The sequence below is a fragment of the Scyliorhinus torazame genome, chromosome 12 (assembly GCF_047496885.1).
Source record: "Scyliorhinus torazame isolate Kashiwa2021f chromosome 12, sScyTor2.1, whole genome shotgun sequence".
NCBI classification, from domain to species: Eukaryota; Metazoa; Chordata; class Chondrichthyes; order Carcharhiniformes; family Scyliorhinidae; genus Scyliorhinus; species Scyliorhinus torazame.
In genome coordinates this window covers 90,775,951-90,792,395 of record NC_092718.1, presented here as the reverse complement: position 1 = coordinate 90,792,395, position 16,445 = coordinate 90,775,951, and the positions used below count along the sequence as shown (strand labels likewise).

Sequence of the window (16,445 nt, the reverse complement as noted above, 5' to 3'; positions counted from 1 at the left end):
AGGGCACATCTGCCCTACCTGGGGTTCCTGCTCCTCCTCCCCACTGTCCAGCTCTCCTGCCTCGTTGGGTAGCCCCCCTGTCCCCGGGCTAGCTACCCATATAGGAGACGCCGCTACCTGGGGATACACTGCCGACCCCCCTTGGACTTGCCCCTTAACGTGCAGCCCGATCCCCCCCTGCCGACCCGGACACGATCCCGGTGCCTCAGGAGGCAGTCTATTCCCCTTGGCCTTTGGGGAATCATCCGCTGCGAGGAGCACCTTGCCCCTTGGGACCCCCCCTGGACCTACCAGGTGTATCTGTCCCCTGAACTTGGACAAGGTCTCCTCCAACTCCGTTATTCGTGCCTGGCACGGCCCATGGGCACAGTCCCCTACTTCCTCGCGAGCCACCCGGTACGCTGCCTGGATGTCCCGGAACTTCCCCTCCAGCTTCCTACACTGCTCTGTACTCCGAGCATAGAGTTCCTGGAGCCTCCGTTCCTTTTCTTTACCCTCCACTATCTGGCAGTGGAGATAGTCCTTCTCACATCTGTTAGACTCGCTTTCCTGTTTCATTTCTGCCACTTCCCCCCGCAGTCGTTCCGCTGCGCTAGCCTCCTGCTCTAACTCTTCGATCCTTTGCTCTGCGTTGACTACCTGCTGAGACAGGCAAACCAGCCAAACTGCCTTCTCCAAGTGCCTTTTGTGCGCCTTGCTTTCTGTCCATGCAGCCGCTGCCATTACCGGTTGCTCCGCATTGATCAATTCTGAGACCCAAGGTTTGGTGAGGTTGACCTTTTGCCACAAATATGAGGATATTCTCTCCTCCATTTTGCTTCGTTCCCTCACCCCCTCTGCCACGTCACATACTCCAAACCACCGGGCTCCTGCCGCGGTCGCCATTGTAGAGGGTGCCATCTCCGCTACTCCACTACTGGGCCGATATCTGGGGTTTGAATATCTGTGTGTGTCTCTCTCCAGCCGGCACTGAAACTTCAGAGGCCAGGGGATGTCGCACTGGGACACTTCCACTGAAGAGAGCACTGATTCAAGCCTGCCGTTTATTCCTAACCGACAGCCTGAGACTTATATCACACAGATCTCCGGACCCCTACCAATACCCAGGTGATTCTCTCTCTTGCCGGTGGTACAACACCCACCCGGTTCCTACTCCCCTAGAGTAGCTTTCCCAAGAGAGAGAATAGGACACTGCTGTTTATTTCCTAACCAGCAGTCTGTCCTGAGTGAATCGCTCAAGATGACCCTCGATTCTTGAACCCGGAATTAAGGTGAGGAGTATTTTTAACAATGACTTGGTCAGAGATCGCTGGTGAAGGATTGAAGAATTTAAACGACTCCAATTAGCATCAAATCAAGATTTATTGTAAAACCCAGGTCAAAATCATCAACAGAAGAAACACAATAGAATCTTATGCTCTAATACAACTAAGTCTATTCAAAAGGTAATATAGCGGACACAACGAAAATTCTTATGGTTACACAGGTTTTAGCAAAATCACAAGGCACAAAACAAGTTCCCTTCCCCAAAGCCTCAACCACTATTAAAATCAAGGGAGTTTCGCAAGCTGCTGCGGGTTACTTACGGTCACAGGCTGCAGAGGTCAAGTCAGGGGTGCAGAGGTCGGGCCAAGAACGAAGAGCCCCTGCTCGAAAACACAGCCCCTTTTATATAGTTATACCTGGCTTTGTTCTGTGATCGGCCAGCCCCTTTTGCATTGAAAAGGTAAGTTTTAAAGTTCCCGCTGGTCCCGCCCCTTTTGAGCCGGTCAGAGCTGTATGTTTCCGGGTATTCCTTGCAGGTCCGCTTCTTCCAGCTAGGCAGACCTGCGCGATTTGAATTTGGCGCTGGCTCCGCCCCCTTCTTTCAGTGAGTTTCTGCCGGCAGCTTCTGTCAAGCTTGGAGTACCTCCCCCAGGTCCGCCTCCAACTTGGTTTTTCTGCCGGTAGCTTCTGTCAAGCTTGGAGTACCTCCCCCAGGTCCGCCTCCAACTTGTTTTTTTTCAGACCTGCGCGATTTGAATTTGGCGCTGGCTCCGCCCCCCTCCTCCCAGTGAGTTTCTGCCGGTAGCTCCTGTCAAGATTGGAGTACCTCCCCCAGGTCCGCCTCCAACTTGGTTTTTCTCTACCGCTGATTTTCTAGGGGCTTTTCCAGCGCAATATGCTGGACTCAGACAGTCTGATTTCTAGTTTAACGAGGTTAGGCTCTTCTGTGGAGAATTTCAGTGTCTTCCAGCTGCTCCGGAGATGGCTGCTATTCTCACCTCGCTATGTTGATGGGGTGTTAATTGGATTCTGCTCTGGTGGAGGCCAGGTCATTTACATTTGCATGGGGCTATGACCATCCCATTGTCCTGCTTGCATGCAAGCCTCCTGTGTATTCCTGTGCCCCTTTGTCTGTGTTTTGATGTTATCTTGTTGTCTGGCTCCTTCTTCCTTGTAGCTCCTAGGGGGGTGTTTGTGAATATTTATGTATTTATGTCCCTACTCAGCTCAGCGGGCCAAGCCTGCTGGGAAAACTGGTTCTGTTCCCTTGGCTGGAAAGTCGGTTTACAGTCTCTGAGTTTCTCCAAAAGGGCCGAATTGCCCGAAAACCTTACATCGTGTCTGCGTGGGTCTCACCCCCACAACACATCGATGTGCAGGTTACGTGGATTGGCTACGCTAAATTGCCCCTTAATTGGGAAAAAAAATAATTGGCTCCTCTAAATTTATAAAAAAAACAGAAGTGAAGGGGACAGAGGGGGGAAGTTGAGGCAGGAGACCAGCCATGATCCTATTGAATCGGGGAGCAGATTTGAAGAGTCAGAAGGCCTCCAGCTCCTATTCCTGATATTCTTTTGTGTGAGAATGTCTCTCCACGCTGCCCACTCCCAATTGAGAGGGGGAAACCTGTCATAAACCAAGAGTTGAAGCAGCAACTCCATTGCATCTTCACTTCAATCAAACACACAAGAATGAGCCTTTCCCTAATTGGCACATCACAGAATTGAACACAGTGCAGAAGTGGCCCTTTGCCAATCGAGTCTGCAACGACGCTTGAAAAAAACATCTGATATACCTACCTAATCCCATTTGCCAGCATTTGGTCCATAGCCCTGAATGTTGACGTGACAAGTGCTCATTCAAGTTCTTTATATCGGATGTGAGACACCCAGCCTCTACCACCCTCTCGAGCAGTACATTCCAGACCATCCCCCCCCCCCTCCCCAGTTAAAAAAAGGTTTTCCTCAAATCCACCCTAAACCACACCTGCCCCTCCCTTGAACTTGTATGCTCTCTGTTAACTGACCCTTCAACTAAGGGAAACAGCTGTTCCCGATCAACCCTGTCCATGCTCCTCATAACAAGAGATTGACTGTCATTGACACCAGCAGAAGAGTGACAAAATCATAATATACAAATGGACCAGGACCAAACCTTGATTTATTACGGCACCTTTAATATTGCAAAGCACACCAAGGTGTTTTACAGGACCACTTATCAAACTAAATATAACCCCGCAAAGCCACATCTGGAGGTATGAGGGACAGATGATTGTGTAGTGGCTGGGGGAGGTTACAGAGATGGGGAGGGTTGTAGAGGCTGGAGGAGGTTACAGAGATGGGGAGGGTTGTAGGGGCTGGAGGAAGTTACAGATATAAGGAGGGTTCTAGGGGCTGAAGGAGGTTACAGAGATAGAGAACGTCGTAGCGGCTGGAGGAAGTTACAGAGATAGAGAGCATTGCAGGGGTGGGAGGAGGTTACAGAGATAGGGAGGGTTGTGGGAGATGGAGGGGATTACAGAGATGGGGAGGGTTTTAGGGGCTGGAAGAGGTTACTGAGATATGGAGTGTTCTCGGGGCTGGAGGAGGTTACAGAGATAGGGAAGGTTGTAGGGGATGGAGGAGGTTACAGAGATAGATCGGGCTGTAGGGGATGGAGGCGGTACAGGGATAGGGAGGGTTGTAGGAGCTGGAGGAGGTTACGGAGATGGGGCGGGTGTAGCATCTGCAGGAAGTTACAGAGAGGGAGGGGTGTAGAGGCTGTAGGTTATTACAGAGATAGGGAGGGTTGTAGGGGCTGGAGGACTTTACAGAGATATGGAGGTTTGTAGGGGCTGGAGGAGGCTACAGAGAGGGGAAGATTGTCGGGTTTGGAGGAGGTTACGAAGATAGGGAGGGTTGTAGGGGCTAGAGGATGTTACAGAGATGAGGGAGGTTTCTAGGGGCTGGAGGAGGCACAGATATAGGGAGGGTTGTAGGGGCTGGAAGAGGTGACCGAGATAAGGAAAATTGCAGGGGCTGGATGAGGCTACAAAGATGAGGGTTGTAGGGGTTGGAGGAGATGACAGAGATAGGGAGGTTTGCAAAGTGGGATGCGGGATGTGTGTGGTGATTGGTAACTGGATTCTATGAGTGACAGAGGATGATTGAAGAGTTGGATGCAGTGGCAATTAGTTTTGGATAATTCAAGGTTTTTCGAAGCTGAAGATTGGTGTTTTGTGTAGGAATTTGATGATGAATGAATGAATGAGGCAGAGCTCACCCTGGCACAGCCTGGCATGAGGTAAAGTCCACTTTCCCTTGAAGTGTGCCATGCTTCGGCTGGCTGAGTTCACTCAGAAATCTGAGGAAGTTCCTCCCTCTCTGCTGCCCTGGCGACTGATAATTTTAGGCACTTTCAGAGAGCCAACATCTGCTAATACCCTCAGCATCTCTCCACGGAACCGGACCCCGATGAAGGCGTAAAGGAGGGGGTTCAAGCAGGAGTGGACGAGCCCGAGGCTCTGAGTGACGGTGCGGCTGATGTCCAGGGTATTCAGCATGGCGCAATTGGCCCGGATGGCGTCCAGCGATTCGAGGGTGTCGACAAAGAGCACGGCGTTGTAGGGCAGCCAGCAGACTACGAAGACCACCACAATGGTGACGACCACCTTCAGGGACTTTTGCCTCTCAAACACATTACTGTGCCAAAGGGTCCTGAAGATCATGCAGTAGCAATACAACATGGCTGCCACTGGGAGGAAGAAGCCCATGGAGTGATGGAACAGGCGCAAAAATATCTTCCAGGCCTTCGCGCTCTCCACCCCAAATGAGTAAGTGCAGGCTTTCATCTCCAAATAGCTTGGCTCGTAAACGTCACGGAAGATGAGATCAACTAAAGCCAGGAGGAGACAGAAGACCCAGATGAGGAGGCAGATGCCGTGGATGTGAAGTGGCTTGCGTCTCCTGTACATGTGGATGGCGTGGACAATGGCCAGGTAACGGTCAAAGCTGATGCACACCAGGAAGAGGATGCTGCTGTACAGGTTGAGAGCGAAGACCCCACCGGTTATTTTGCACATGGCATTCCCAAAGACCCAACCGCTGACTGCCTCAACCATCCAAAAGGGGAGAGTGAAGACCAGGAGCAAGTCTGCGATGGCCAAGTGCAGGATGAAAGTGTCCGTGAGGGTCTTGCCTTGTTTGTGACGAGCGATGATGAAGATCAGCATCCCATTACCAAACACTCCCAGCAGAAAGACAATGGAGTAGATGATTGGGATAAAGAGGCTGTTGAATTGTCCTATCATTATGGGTTTGCAAGGTTGAGGGAACGGAAAGCCAGTTGGAAAATCGAAATAATCCTTTAAAAAAAGGAGACCACCATTATGTAACAACAATTGATTTGCACCCTTCATCGATTCAGAACAGCATATTAAATGTTTATCAGCTTTACAATGTTTTTAAGAAAATGGAACTCGTCCAACATTCACAATATTCCTGATACATGGCCAGTGAGATCAAAACTTGGGTACGATGCAGAGTAAAGCTCACTCAACACAATCCCAATTAAACACTCCCAGGACAGGTACAGAATGGGGTTATATACAGAGTAAGCTCCCTCTACACTGTCCCCATTAAACACTCCCAGGACAGGTACAGAATGGGTTTATATACAGAGTAAAGCTCCCTCTACACTTCCCCCATCAAACACTCCCAGGATAGGTACAGCACGGGGTTAGATACAGAGTAAAGCTCCTTCTACACTGTCCCCATCAAACACTCCCAGGACAGGTACAGCACGGGGTTACATACAGAGTAAAGCTCCGTCTACAGAGTAAAGCTCCGTCTATGCTGTCACCATTGTCATGTGAGAGTACCTTTAAAAAATAGGTGTTAAAGAAATGTACCTTTAAGAAATGGGTGTTTATCAGTGATGTCAGAGTGTGGGCGGAGCTGGGCTGTCTGTCAGCTTTTTACTTTCATTTTAGGCTGTTTTCTGCAGGGTGTGTTTTAGTTTCGTTTTCAGAGCTGGACAGTTATAGCCAGAAGGTGTATGAATCTCCCTCTGTAATCTAAAGACTGTAAACCGATCCTGGTGATTTCAAACTAATAACAGCAGTGACTTTAACCTGATGTGCTTCTGGTAAAAGGTGTTTTAAATCTTATGGATGTTAAAAGGAAAGCTTAAAGGATTACTTAGTGTTGTATTCTTTGGGGGTTGTATTTGAATTAATCGTTGCTAAGATGTTCACTGTATTGTTTAAAAAGGTTAACTTGAGTTCATAGAATAAACATTGTTTTGCTTTCAAAAATACTTTTCCAATCTGCTGTACCACACCTGTAGAGTGAGCCATGTGCTCCCCGTACAACAATCTATTAAAAGTTGTGGGTCAGGTGAACTCCATGATACATTTTAGGGTTCTCTAAACCCTGGCCCATAACAAATTGGGGGCTCGAGGGGGATAAAAGTCTATCTATTGGATTGGCTTAGTGAACTTAAAGAGAGTGAGGGGTGAGCATATTGTGGGTGCTTTTCAGGTGTGGTATTCCAGTTTAAGTAGGGAGCGCGTTGTGGACAATGGCTCTTTCAGAGGCTCTGAGGTTTTTGGGGGTGGAGACGGTCACACGCAGTACCTTATGGACAGAGACTAAAAGCAGATTGTTAGATTTGACAGAAACATTGCAGTTAACATTACCTGACAAAATGCGAAAAGATGAGGTCATTATGGTGGTGGCTAAGCATTTAAAGTTGCCTGACATACAGTTTGACTCATTGGAAATATTAAAAATTCAGTTACGAATTAAACAAATGGAACATGAGAAAGAATTAGAGCAGCTTGAATACGAAAGAGAGAGAGAGGAAAAAGAAAGAGAAAGAGAGAGAGAGGAAAAAGAAAGAGAAAGAGAAAGAGAGAGAGAGAAAAAAGAGAGAGAAGAAAGGAAAACAGAAAGAATAGCCCTCGCTGAACAAAAAGAAAGAGAAAGGGAGATGCAGATCAGGGGAAAAGATAAAGAGAGAGAGTTTGAACTTCAGAAAATGGCCATGAAACAGGACAGTCAGTTAAAATTGGCAGGCGTAAAGGGAAACTTACGGTTAGATGATACTGTTGAGGATAGTGAGAAAGAGCGACAAAGTCGAAGGCTTGGTGGGAATCTATTTAAATATGTCCAAGGTTTGACAAGAAGGAGGTGGAAGCCTTTTTCATTTCATTTGAAAAGGTGGCTAAACAAATGAAATGGCCACAGGACATGTGGGTATTACTGATTCAAACAAAGCTGGTAGGTAGGGCTCGTGAAGTGTTTGCATCACTACCGGAGGAGGTATCTGAGTTGTATGAGGAGGTGAAAAAATCCATCTTAGGTGCATATGAACTAGTGCCTGAAGCCAGCAGACAAAGGTTTAGAAATTTAAGGAAAGAATTTGGTCAAACAAACATGGAGTTTGAAAGGACCAAACAGAGTAATTTTGATGGGTGAATAAGGGCTTTGAAAGTAGACCAAACGTATGAAGCTCTCAGAGAAATTATACTTTTGGAGAAGTTTAAAAATTCAATTCCTAATGTAATGAGAACTCATGTGGAAGAGCAGAGGGTTAAAACTGCGAGGTTAGCAGCAGAAATGGCAGATGACTATGAATTAGTTATTAAATCAAACATTGGTTTCCGACATCAGTTTCAGCCGGTGAGGGATAGAAACTGGGGACATGAGAAATATTTAAGTGGTAAAGGTAAAGGTGATCTGATGGGAGATAATAAGGAGAGTGTACCTCAGATTAAAAAAGAAATCCAGGAGGGTGGAAGAGACATGAAAAGTTTCAAATGTTTTCACTGTAATAAACTAGGCCATGTGAAGTTCACAGTGTTGGTAGTTGAAGAAAAACATTGGGAAGGCTGACGTGGTAAAACAGGATAAGACAGTGGGGTTTGTTAAAGTGGTAAAGAAAAGCCCAAGTGAAGTGAAGGAGGTGCAAAAGATTGTACAGCCTGATCAAGAGGTGATTGATAAGAAGGTGCCAGATCTCTTTAAAGAATTTACTTGTGTGGGTAAAGTTTACTCATGTGTATCAGGAGGAGCAGGCAAAGAAGTCACAATTTTAAGAGATACAGGAGCTAGTCAATCTTTAATGGCAAGAGATGAGGAGTTATGTAGTTTGGGACGAATGTTGCCAGAAAAGTTGGTAATATGTGGAATTCAGGGTGAGAGGAGTAGTGTTCCATTATATAAGGTAAGGTTGGAAAGTCCAGTGAAGAGTGGTGAAGTGGTAGTAGGAGTAATAGAGAAACTATCTTGTCCAGGAATACAGTTTATCTTGGGTAATGATATAGCTGGATCGCAGGTGGGAGTGATGTCTACTGTGGTTGATAAGCCATTGGAAAATCAGACAACTGAAGTGTTGAAGGACGAATATCCTGGGATTTTTCCAGATGCTGTAGTAACAAGGTCGCAAAGTCACAGGTTAAGGCAAGAGGAGAAATCAAAGAGTGAAGATGAAGTTGAAGTGCAATTATCAGAAATGATTTTTGATCAGATGGTTGAAAAAGAACAAGAAAAGGTGGAGGATGAGGCGGATATTTTTAGTTCAGGAAAATTGGCAGAGTTACACCAAAAAGATATAGAAATAAAACGGATGCATCAGCAAGTATATACAGAAGAGGAATCTGAGTGTATACCAGAGTGTTATTACCGTAAAAGTGATGACTTGATGAGAAAATGGAGGCCTTTATGAAAATCACTTATTGTCACAAGTAGGCTTCAAATGAAGTTACTGTGAAAAGCCCCTAGTCGCCACATTCCGGCACCTGTTCGGGGAGGCTGGTACGGGAATTGAACTGTGCTGCTGGCCTGCCTTGGTCTGCTTTCAAAGCCAGCGATTTAGCCATGTGCTAAACAGCCCCTTTACATATGCAGGTGGATGAAAAGTGGGCAGAAGTTCATCAAGTAGTATTGCCGGTAGGGTATAGAAAGGAGGTGTTGTGAGTTGCACATGAGGTACCAGTTGGAGGTCATTTGGGAATAAGGAAAACTCAAGCTAAAATACAAAACATTTTTATTGGCCTGAACTACATAAAGATGTAGTTAAACTTTGTCAATCATGTCACACGTGTCAAGTGATAGGGAAACCTCAAGCAGTGATAAAACCAGCGTGCTTAATACCCATTCCAGCATTTGAGGAACCTTTTAAAAGGGTCCTAATTGATTGCGTAGGACCGCTTCCGAAAACAAAAAGTGGGAATCAATATCTTTTGATGATGATGAATGTGTCTACTAGGTTTCCAGAGGCCATTCCAGTACGTAATATTACAGCTAAAAGGATTGTGGAGGAGTTACTTAAATTCTTTACTATATGTGGACTACCCACAGAAATACAATCGGATCAAGGATCGAACTTTACCTCAAGGTTATTCAAAGAAGTTATGGATAGCTTAGGAATAAAGCAATTTAAATCAACTGCATATCATCCAGAATTGCAGGGAGCGTTAGAAAGGTGGCATCAGACATTAAAGACAATGTTGAGGGCTTATTGTCACGATTATCCAGAGGATTGGGATACAGGAATTCCATTCGTACTGTTTGCAATTAGGGATGCACCTAATGAGTCAACCAAATTTAGTCCTTTTGAACTAATTTTTGGTCATGAGGTAAGAGTACCACTTAAATTGATTAAGGAAAAATTGGTGAGTGAGAAATCAGAAATTACATTATTGGATTACGTGTCAAATTTTAGGGAACGATTAAATAGAGCAGGTGAATTGGCTAGACAACAGTTAAAAGTTGCACAAAATGTGATGAAACGGGTAGCGGAAAAGAAATCCAAAGTTCGTAGTTTTGCCAGTGGTGATAAAGTTTTAGTATTGTTACCAGTGGTAGGTGAACCTTTAAAAGCTAGGTTTTGTGGACCTTATCAGATTGAAAGGAAATTAAGTGAGGTGAATTATGTGGTAAAAACACCAGAAGACTCACCGAGTGTGTCATGTGAATATGCTTAAAAGGTACTTTGAAAGGGAAAGAGAGAAAAAGGAGGAGGTTTTAATGATTCTAACTCAGAGTGACGAACCAAATCCAGATGACTGTGAATTTGACATACCTCAAATTAAATTTGAAAATGAGGATGTTCTTAAAAATTGGGATAAATTGTTGAGTTACCTTCCAGAGGAAAAACGAACTGACCTGAAAGAGTTATTGATATCACATGGGCAAGTTTGTAGCGATAAATTGGGAAGTACTAAAATGGCTATACATGATGTAGATGTGGGAAATTCTGTTCCAATCAAACAATATCCATTAAGACTTAACCCTTACAATTGGCACAGGTTAACAAAGAGATTGAGAGTATGCTTAAAAATGGCATAATTGAAGTGGGTTGCAGGCAATGGAGCTCACCCATAGTGATGGTACCTAAACCAGACGGTACCCAACCAAATCCAGAGTGTGTGGACTATAGAAAGGTTTATGCAGTTACAAGAACGGACTCTTATCCTATCCCACTGAGGCACGATCAATTTGACTAAAGACGAAAGTTGAATCCAAACTGAGGCTTTATTGGTATCAGATGTGTGGCCTCCCACAGCAGCTGGTGAAATGGCTGCGAGGTGGAGGACACGCATATATATACCCCGCCTCCTGGGCAGAGCCAGCAGGCAGGGGCCACAGGCGAATCTGTAGTGCAGGTTCTACCGTACATCCTCAAATATAAGTACAACAGTGGTTTACCACATTCACCCCCTGTTAAAATTGCGTCCGGCGGGGGGGCGGGTGAATAACTAGAAACAATCATGATTTTAATATTTACAGAGCAAATCAAATGTCTCTAGGCGCCTGGTGGACCGGTCAGAGGTTCAGCCGGTCCGGGGCCTTGATGGTCCTTTGAGAGCGACGAAGTGGTGACGGCGATGTTGGTGCTGACCTGGTCGAAGGTGACTCCGGGAGCGTGCTGAAATCCTCTTCATCGACGGGCGTGGGCAGGGGGAGGACGGACGGTCCTGTGGGGTGGGGTGTTGTGAGCGACGGGGGAGGGGAGGGTGGCGCCGGGGGGCGACGGGGATGGTGCGGGGGTGGAACCTGCTGGTGCCAGGTCCCTGAGGGAGACAGTATCCTGGCGGCCGTCGGGGAACGCCACGTAGGCGTACTGGGGGTTTGCGTGGAGCAAGTGTACCCTCTCCACCAACGGGTCCGCCTTGTGGAGCCGCAAATGTTTACGGAGAAGCACGGTTCCTGGAGCTGTGAGCCAAGTCATGAGCGACACCCCAGATGTGGACTTCCTGGGGAAGGCAAAAAGACGTTCATGCGGTGTATTGTTAGTGGCAGTGCAGAGTAACGAGCGAATGGAGTGTAGTGCATCAGGGAGGGCCTCTTGCCAGCGGGAGGCCGGGAGATTTCTGGACTGTAGGGCCAGCTGGACGGCCCTCCATACCGCCCCATTCTCCCTTTCTACCTGTCCGTTTCCCCGGGGGTTGTAGCTTGCCTCTTGTAAGGTTTTCGGGCAATTCGACCTTTTTGGAACTGCCCAAGAATAAAAACTCAGAGACTGTAAACTGACTTTTCAGCCAAGAGAACAGAACCAGTTTTCCCAGCAGGCTTGGTCCGCTGAGCTGAGTAGGGACATAAGTACATAAGTATTTACAAACCCCCCCCTAGGAGCTACAAGGAAGAAGGAGCCAGACAACGAGATAAGATCAAAACACAGACCAAGGGGCACGGGAATACACAGGGGGCCTGCCTGCAAGCAGGACAATGGGATGGTCATAGCCCCATGCAAATGTAAATGACCTGGCCTCCACCAGAGCAGAATCCAATCAACACCCCATCAACATAGCAGCTATCTCCGGAGCAGATGGAAGTCTTTGAAAATCTTCAAGGGAGCTCAACCTCGTTATCTCAAAAAACAGACTGGAGGCGGACCTAGGGGAGGTACTCCCATCTCGACAGGTCTGACCGGCTCAAAGGGGGCGGGACCAGCGGGAACTTTAAATCTTACCTTTTTCAATGCAAAAGGGGCTGGCCGATCACAGGACAAAGCCAGGTAAAACAATATAAAAGGGGCTGTGTTTTCGATTGGGGGTCTCTTCGTTCTTGGCTCGACCTCTGCACCCCTGACTTGACCTCTGCAGCCTGTGACCGTAAGTACCCTGCAGCAGCTTGCGAAACTCCCTTGACTTTAATAGTGGTTGAGGCTTTGGGGAAGGGAACTTGTTTTGTGCCTTGTGATATTGCTAAAAACTGTGTAATCATAAGAATTTTCGTTGTGTCCGCTATATTACTTTTGAATAGACTTAGTTTGTATTAGAGCATAAGATTTTATTGTGTTTCTTCTGTTGATGATTTTGACCTGGGTTTTGCAATAAACCTTGATTTGATGATAATTGGAGTCGTTTAAATTCTTCAATCTTTCACCAGCGATCTCTGACCAAGTCATTGTTAAAATACTCCTCACCTTAATTCCGGGTTCAAGAATCGAGGCTCATCTTGAGCGATTCACTCAGGACAGACTGCTGGTTAGGAAATAAACAGCAGTGTCCTATTCTCTCTCTTGGGAAAGCTACTCTAGTGGAGTAGGAACCGGGTGGGTGTTGCACCACCGGCAAGAGAGAGAATCACCTGGGTATTGGTAGGGGTCTGGAGATCTGTGTGATATAAGTCTCAGGCTGTCGGTTAGGAATAAACGGCAGGCGTGAATCAGTGCTCTCTTCAGTGGAAGTGTCCCAGTGCGACATCCCCTGGCCTCTGAAGTTTCAGTGCCAGCTGGAGAGAGACACACACAGATATTCAAACCCCAGATATCGGCCCAGTAGTGGAGTAGCGGAGATGGCACCCTCTACAATGGCGAGTCAGGCAGGAGCCCGGTGGTTTGGAGTATGTGACTTGGCAGAGGGGGTGAGGGAACGAAGCAAAATGGAGGAGAGAATATCCTCGTATTTGTGGCAAAAGGTCAACCTCACCAAACCTTGGGTCTCAGAATTGATCAATGCGGAGCAACCGGTAATGGCAGCGGCTGCATGGACAGAAAGCAAGGCGCACAAAAGGCACTTGGAGAAGGCAGTTTGGCTGGTTTGCCTGTCCGAGCAGGTAGTCAAGACAGAGGATAGGGTCGAAGAGTTAGAGCAGGAGTTGAGAGAAGTGAGGGCCAGCGCAGGGGACAGCGCTAGCGCAGCGGAACGACTGCGGGAAGAAATGGCAGAAATGAAACAGGAAAGCGAGTCTAACCGGTGTGAGAAGGACTATCTCCACTGCCAGATAGTGGAGGGTAAAGAAAAGGAACGGAGGCTCCAGGAACTCTATGCTCGGAGTACAGAGCAGTGTAGGAAGCTGGAGGGGAAGTTCCGGGACATCCAGGCAGCGTACCGAGTGGCTCGCGAGGAAGTAGGGGACTGTGCCCATGGGCCGTGCCAGGCACGAATAACGGAGTTGGAGGAGGCCTTGTCCAAGGTCAGGGGACAGATACACCTGGTAGGTCCAGGGGGGTCCCCAAGGGGCAAGGTGCTCCTCGCAGCGGATGATTCCCCACAGGCCAAGGGGAATAGACCGCCTCCTGAGGCACCGGGATCGTGCCCGGGTCGGCAGGCGGGGAACGGACTGCACGTTCAGGGGCAAGTCCAAGGGGGGTCGGCAGGGTACCCCCAGCTGGAGGCGTGTCCGCCTGGTTTCGTATGTGGGTCCCCATGGGATGGGGACAGACCGCTGCCTGGGATGCCGGTGATGGGGCCGGGTCAGCAGGTAGGGTTTGGACCGCCCGGTCAGGGGCAGGTCCAAGGGGGGTCAGTGGTGTATCCCCAGATAGCGGCGTCTCCTATATGGGTAGCTAGCCCGGGGACAGGGGGGCTACCCAACGGGGCAGGAGAGCTGGACAGTGGGGAGGAGGAGCAGGAACCCCAGGTAGGGCAGATGTGCCCTGTCAGGCAACGAAGGTATGGTCCCCCGGCGGGGATGGCAAATAGGGGACCGGTTGAGGGCGACATTATCGTTCCTCATGGGGCATCCGAGCTCAGGGGGATGGTGGCCCACGTTCCCAGACTAACTCCAAAAGGGGATCCGTCGCTTCATTTTATGGAGGTGGAACAGGCAGCCAGCATCAATGACTGCGACGAAGGGGAGCAAATAAAGATGCTCCTGATGACCCTAGATGCACAGCTATGCAGGACAGTGACCTCTGGGAATGGGGGAAGACCTGACACATGGGCGGCAGCACAGACTGCTGTTCTGGAGGCGATGGGCTTAAATCTGGGGAGCCCTTTCATGAGGGTGGGGGAAACCAAGCAGCAACCAGGAGAATCTCCCACCATGTTCGCAGACAGACTGTGGACTGTCTATATGGAGGCATGCGGGGTTCCCGCGGATAGACGGAATTTAGGGGAAAGAACCGCCCACTGGCTGAAGACCCTAGTTGCCAACTGTCTCCCTAACGTTAGGGCAAAAGCCGAACACTGGTTCGACCCGCAGACCCCGGCCCTTAATGAGGAAGAGGTCCTTAGGAAACTTACCCTCGCATATCGTAATGGGGAGAGGGGTGAGGACAAGCCCCTTAAGGGTAGGGTGCATGAAATCGCGCCAGCAGCCCCTAAGAGAGAGTGGAAGCATGAGGAATACTTATGCTACGGGTGTGGGAAGGCCGGGCATTTCAAGAGGGAATGTAAAAACCCTAGCAAGGAGGAGAGGGCTCCCGCAGTAGAGAGTCAGACCCCGGCGGCAGGAGCAGCTGCCCCGGAAACCTTCGAGGTAAAGAAACTTTTAGCCTTTTTGCAGAGCCTAGCAGCTGGGTCGGGACAGGTGGCAATGGCAACGGGCCAGGGCTTGCCCGCACCCACACCACAAGAACCCGTATGACTACCCAGGGAGCAGCCTCAGGAAAAAGGGAGCGCAGGGGTAGTTCTAGCCCCAGACCCTGGTCCGGTCCAGGTGCAGGGTCCCATTCTGGAGGCTGCCTCAGCGGCTATTTGCAGTTTAAATCCCTTAAGGTGGGACCCATGCGAACGCCACATCAGTCAATTTAAATTGTTCCACCCCATAAGGGCAAGAAAGAGCAAGGTGGGGGGAAGACTGGGGGTGGTAGTGGAGAAACCCCCCGTAGAATTAACGACGGTGGGGAAGGTCCCTGACTCCACGATCACACAACCGGTGACAAGGTGCTGTCCCGAAGGGGCAGTCCCAAAGAGACCGACGGTGCTGCAAGCACCCAGCCCAGGGACAGTAACGATTCCCAAGCCCTTACCTGTGGGTCAGGTGGCCTGCCTTAGTATAGAGGCTAAGGAGGCGGAGGAAGTGGAGGTATCACCTTGGGTTTGGGAACCAGTCAGGGGACGAAGGAGCAATCGGGTCTCCAAGCCCCCGGTAAGATGGTCCCCATCACACCTCCCTGTCACCCGGTCCCGCAGTAAGGGGGCCCGAGTAGAAGGGAGCGATGAGGGATCACCGAACCCTGTTGGGAAAGGAGAGGCAAGGGGCAGCCCGAACCCCCGGGAGGGGACGGTCTGGCCCGAGCCGTTGGACCAAACAGGTGAACTGCCCCAGTTTAGCGGGGCACAGTTTTAATTTGGCCACCCGGAGACGGGTGGCATTGTATATAGCATTCCCCCCCTGTTAGTTCTAATTAGTGTGTAGTTGTGTGTGAAGTATTTAGGATCGTGGGAACACAGAAGCGCCTGGTGCAATGGTAAAATGATGAAGCACCAGGCACTAGGACCCTGGTGCAGCCGGGCTGTAAACACAGAATCACAGACAGGCTGCGGCAACTTCAAAGCGGGAGCTGCTGCTGCCGCCGGATAGCGGCAGGCACTAGGACCCTGGGGAGCCGGGCTGTAAACACAGAATCACAGACAGGCTGCGGCAACTTCAAAGCGGGAGCTGCTGCTGCCGCTGGATAGAACCCATGCACTTTAAGGTAGGTAGGGCTGTAGAGGCAAGGATGTGTTTTGTTTTTCTTACAGATGGGGCACCCGACGATGTGGAGTTTGCTGATCCTGGCGATGGTGGGACCGGGAGAACTCCGCAGAGGAGAGACAGAAGAGTCCTTTGTCTATGGGTGTTCTGGCGGCAGAGCCCCCTGGTCACTACCGGACAGGGAAACCAGGTGGCCATAGAGCAGGCCCGCTACTCACACCTGGGGAGGTGGCCGGGGTGGCTGGGGTCGAACTCGACCAGGTACTCCAGCCACCAGAGCTTCACCTATGGAGAGGCCTCGGTACTCTGCGAGGAGATACAGGTGGC

The 16,445-nt window shown here is 49.1% G+C and overlaps 1 protein-coding gene across 1 annotated transcript; it reads right to left on the bottom strand.

The window, feature by feature from the left end:
- Positions 1-3,459: 3,459 nt before the first annotated feature.
- LOC140387213 (C-X-C chemokine receptor type 3-like) lies at positions 3,460-5,602 on the bottom strand. Its single transcript, XM_072470193.1, has one exon. The coding sequence runs from the start codon at positions 5,552-5,554 to the stop codon at positions 4,601-4,603; it is 954 nt and encodes a 317-aa protein (XP_072326294.1). The 5' UTR covers positions 5,555-5,602; the 3' UTR covers positions 3,460-4,600.
- Between the last annotated feature and the right edge of the window lie 10,843 nt (positions 5,603-16,445).

What these genes read in the sequence shown, in the direction of transcription:
- LOC140387213 (XM_072470193.1), bottom strand. Translation starts at nt 5,554, where the DNA reads ATGATAGGACAATTCAACAGCCTCTTTATCCCAATCATCTACTCCATT.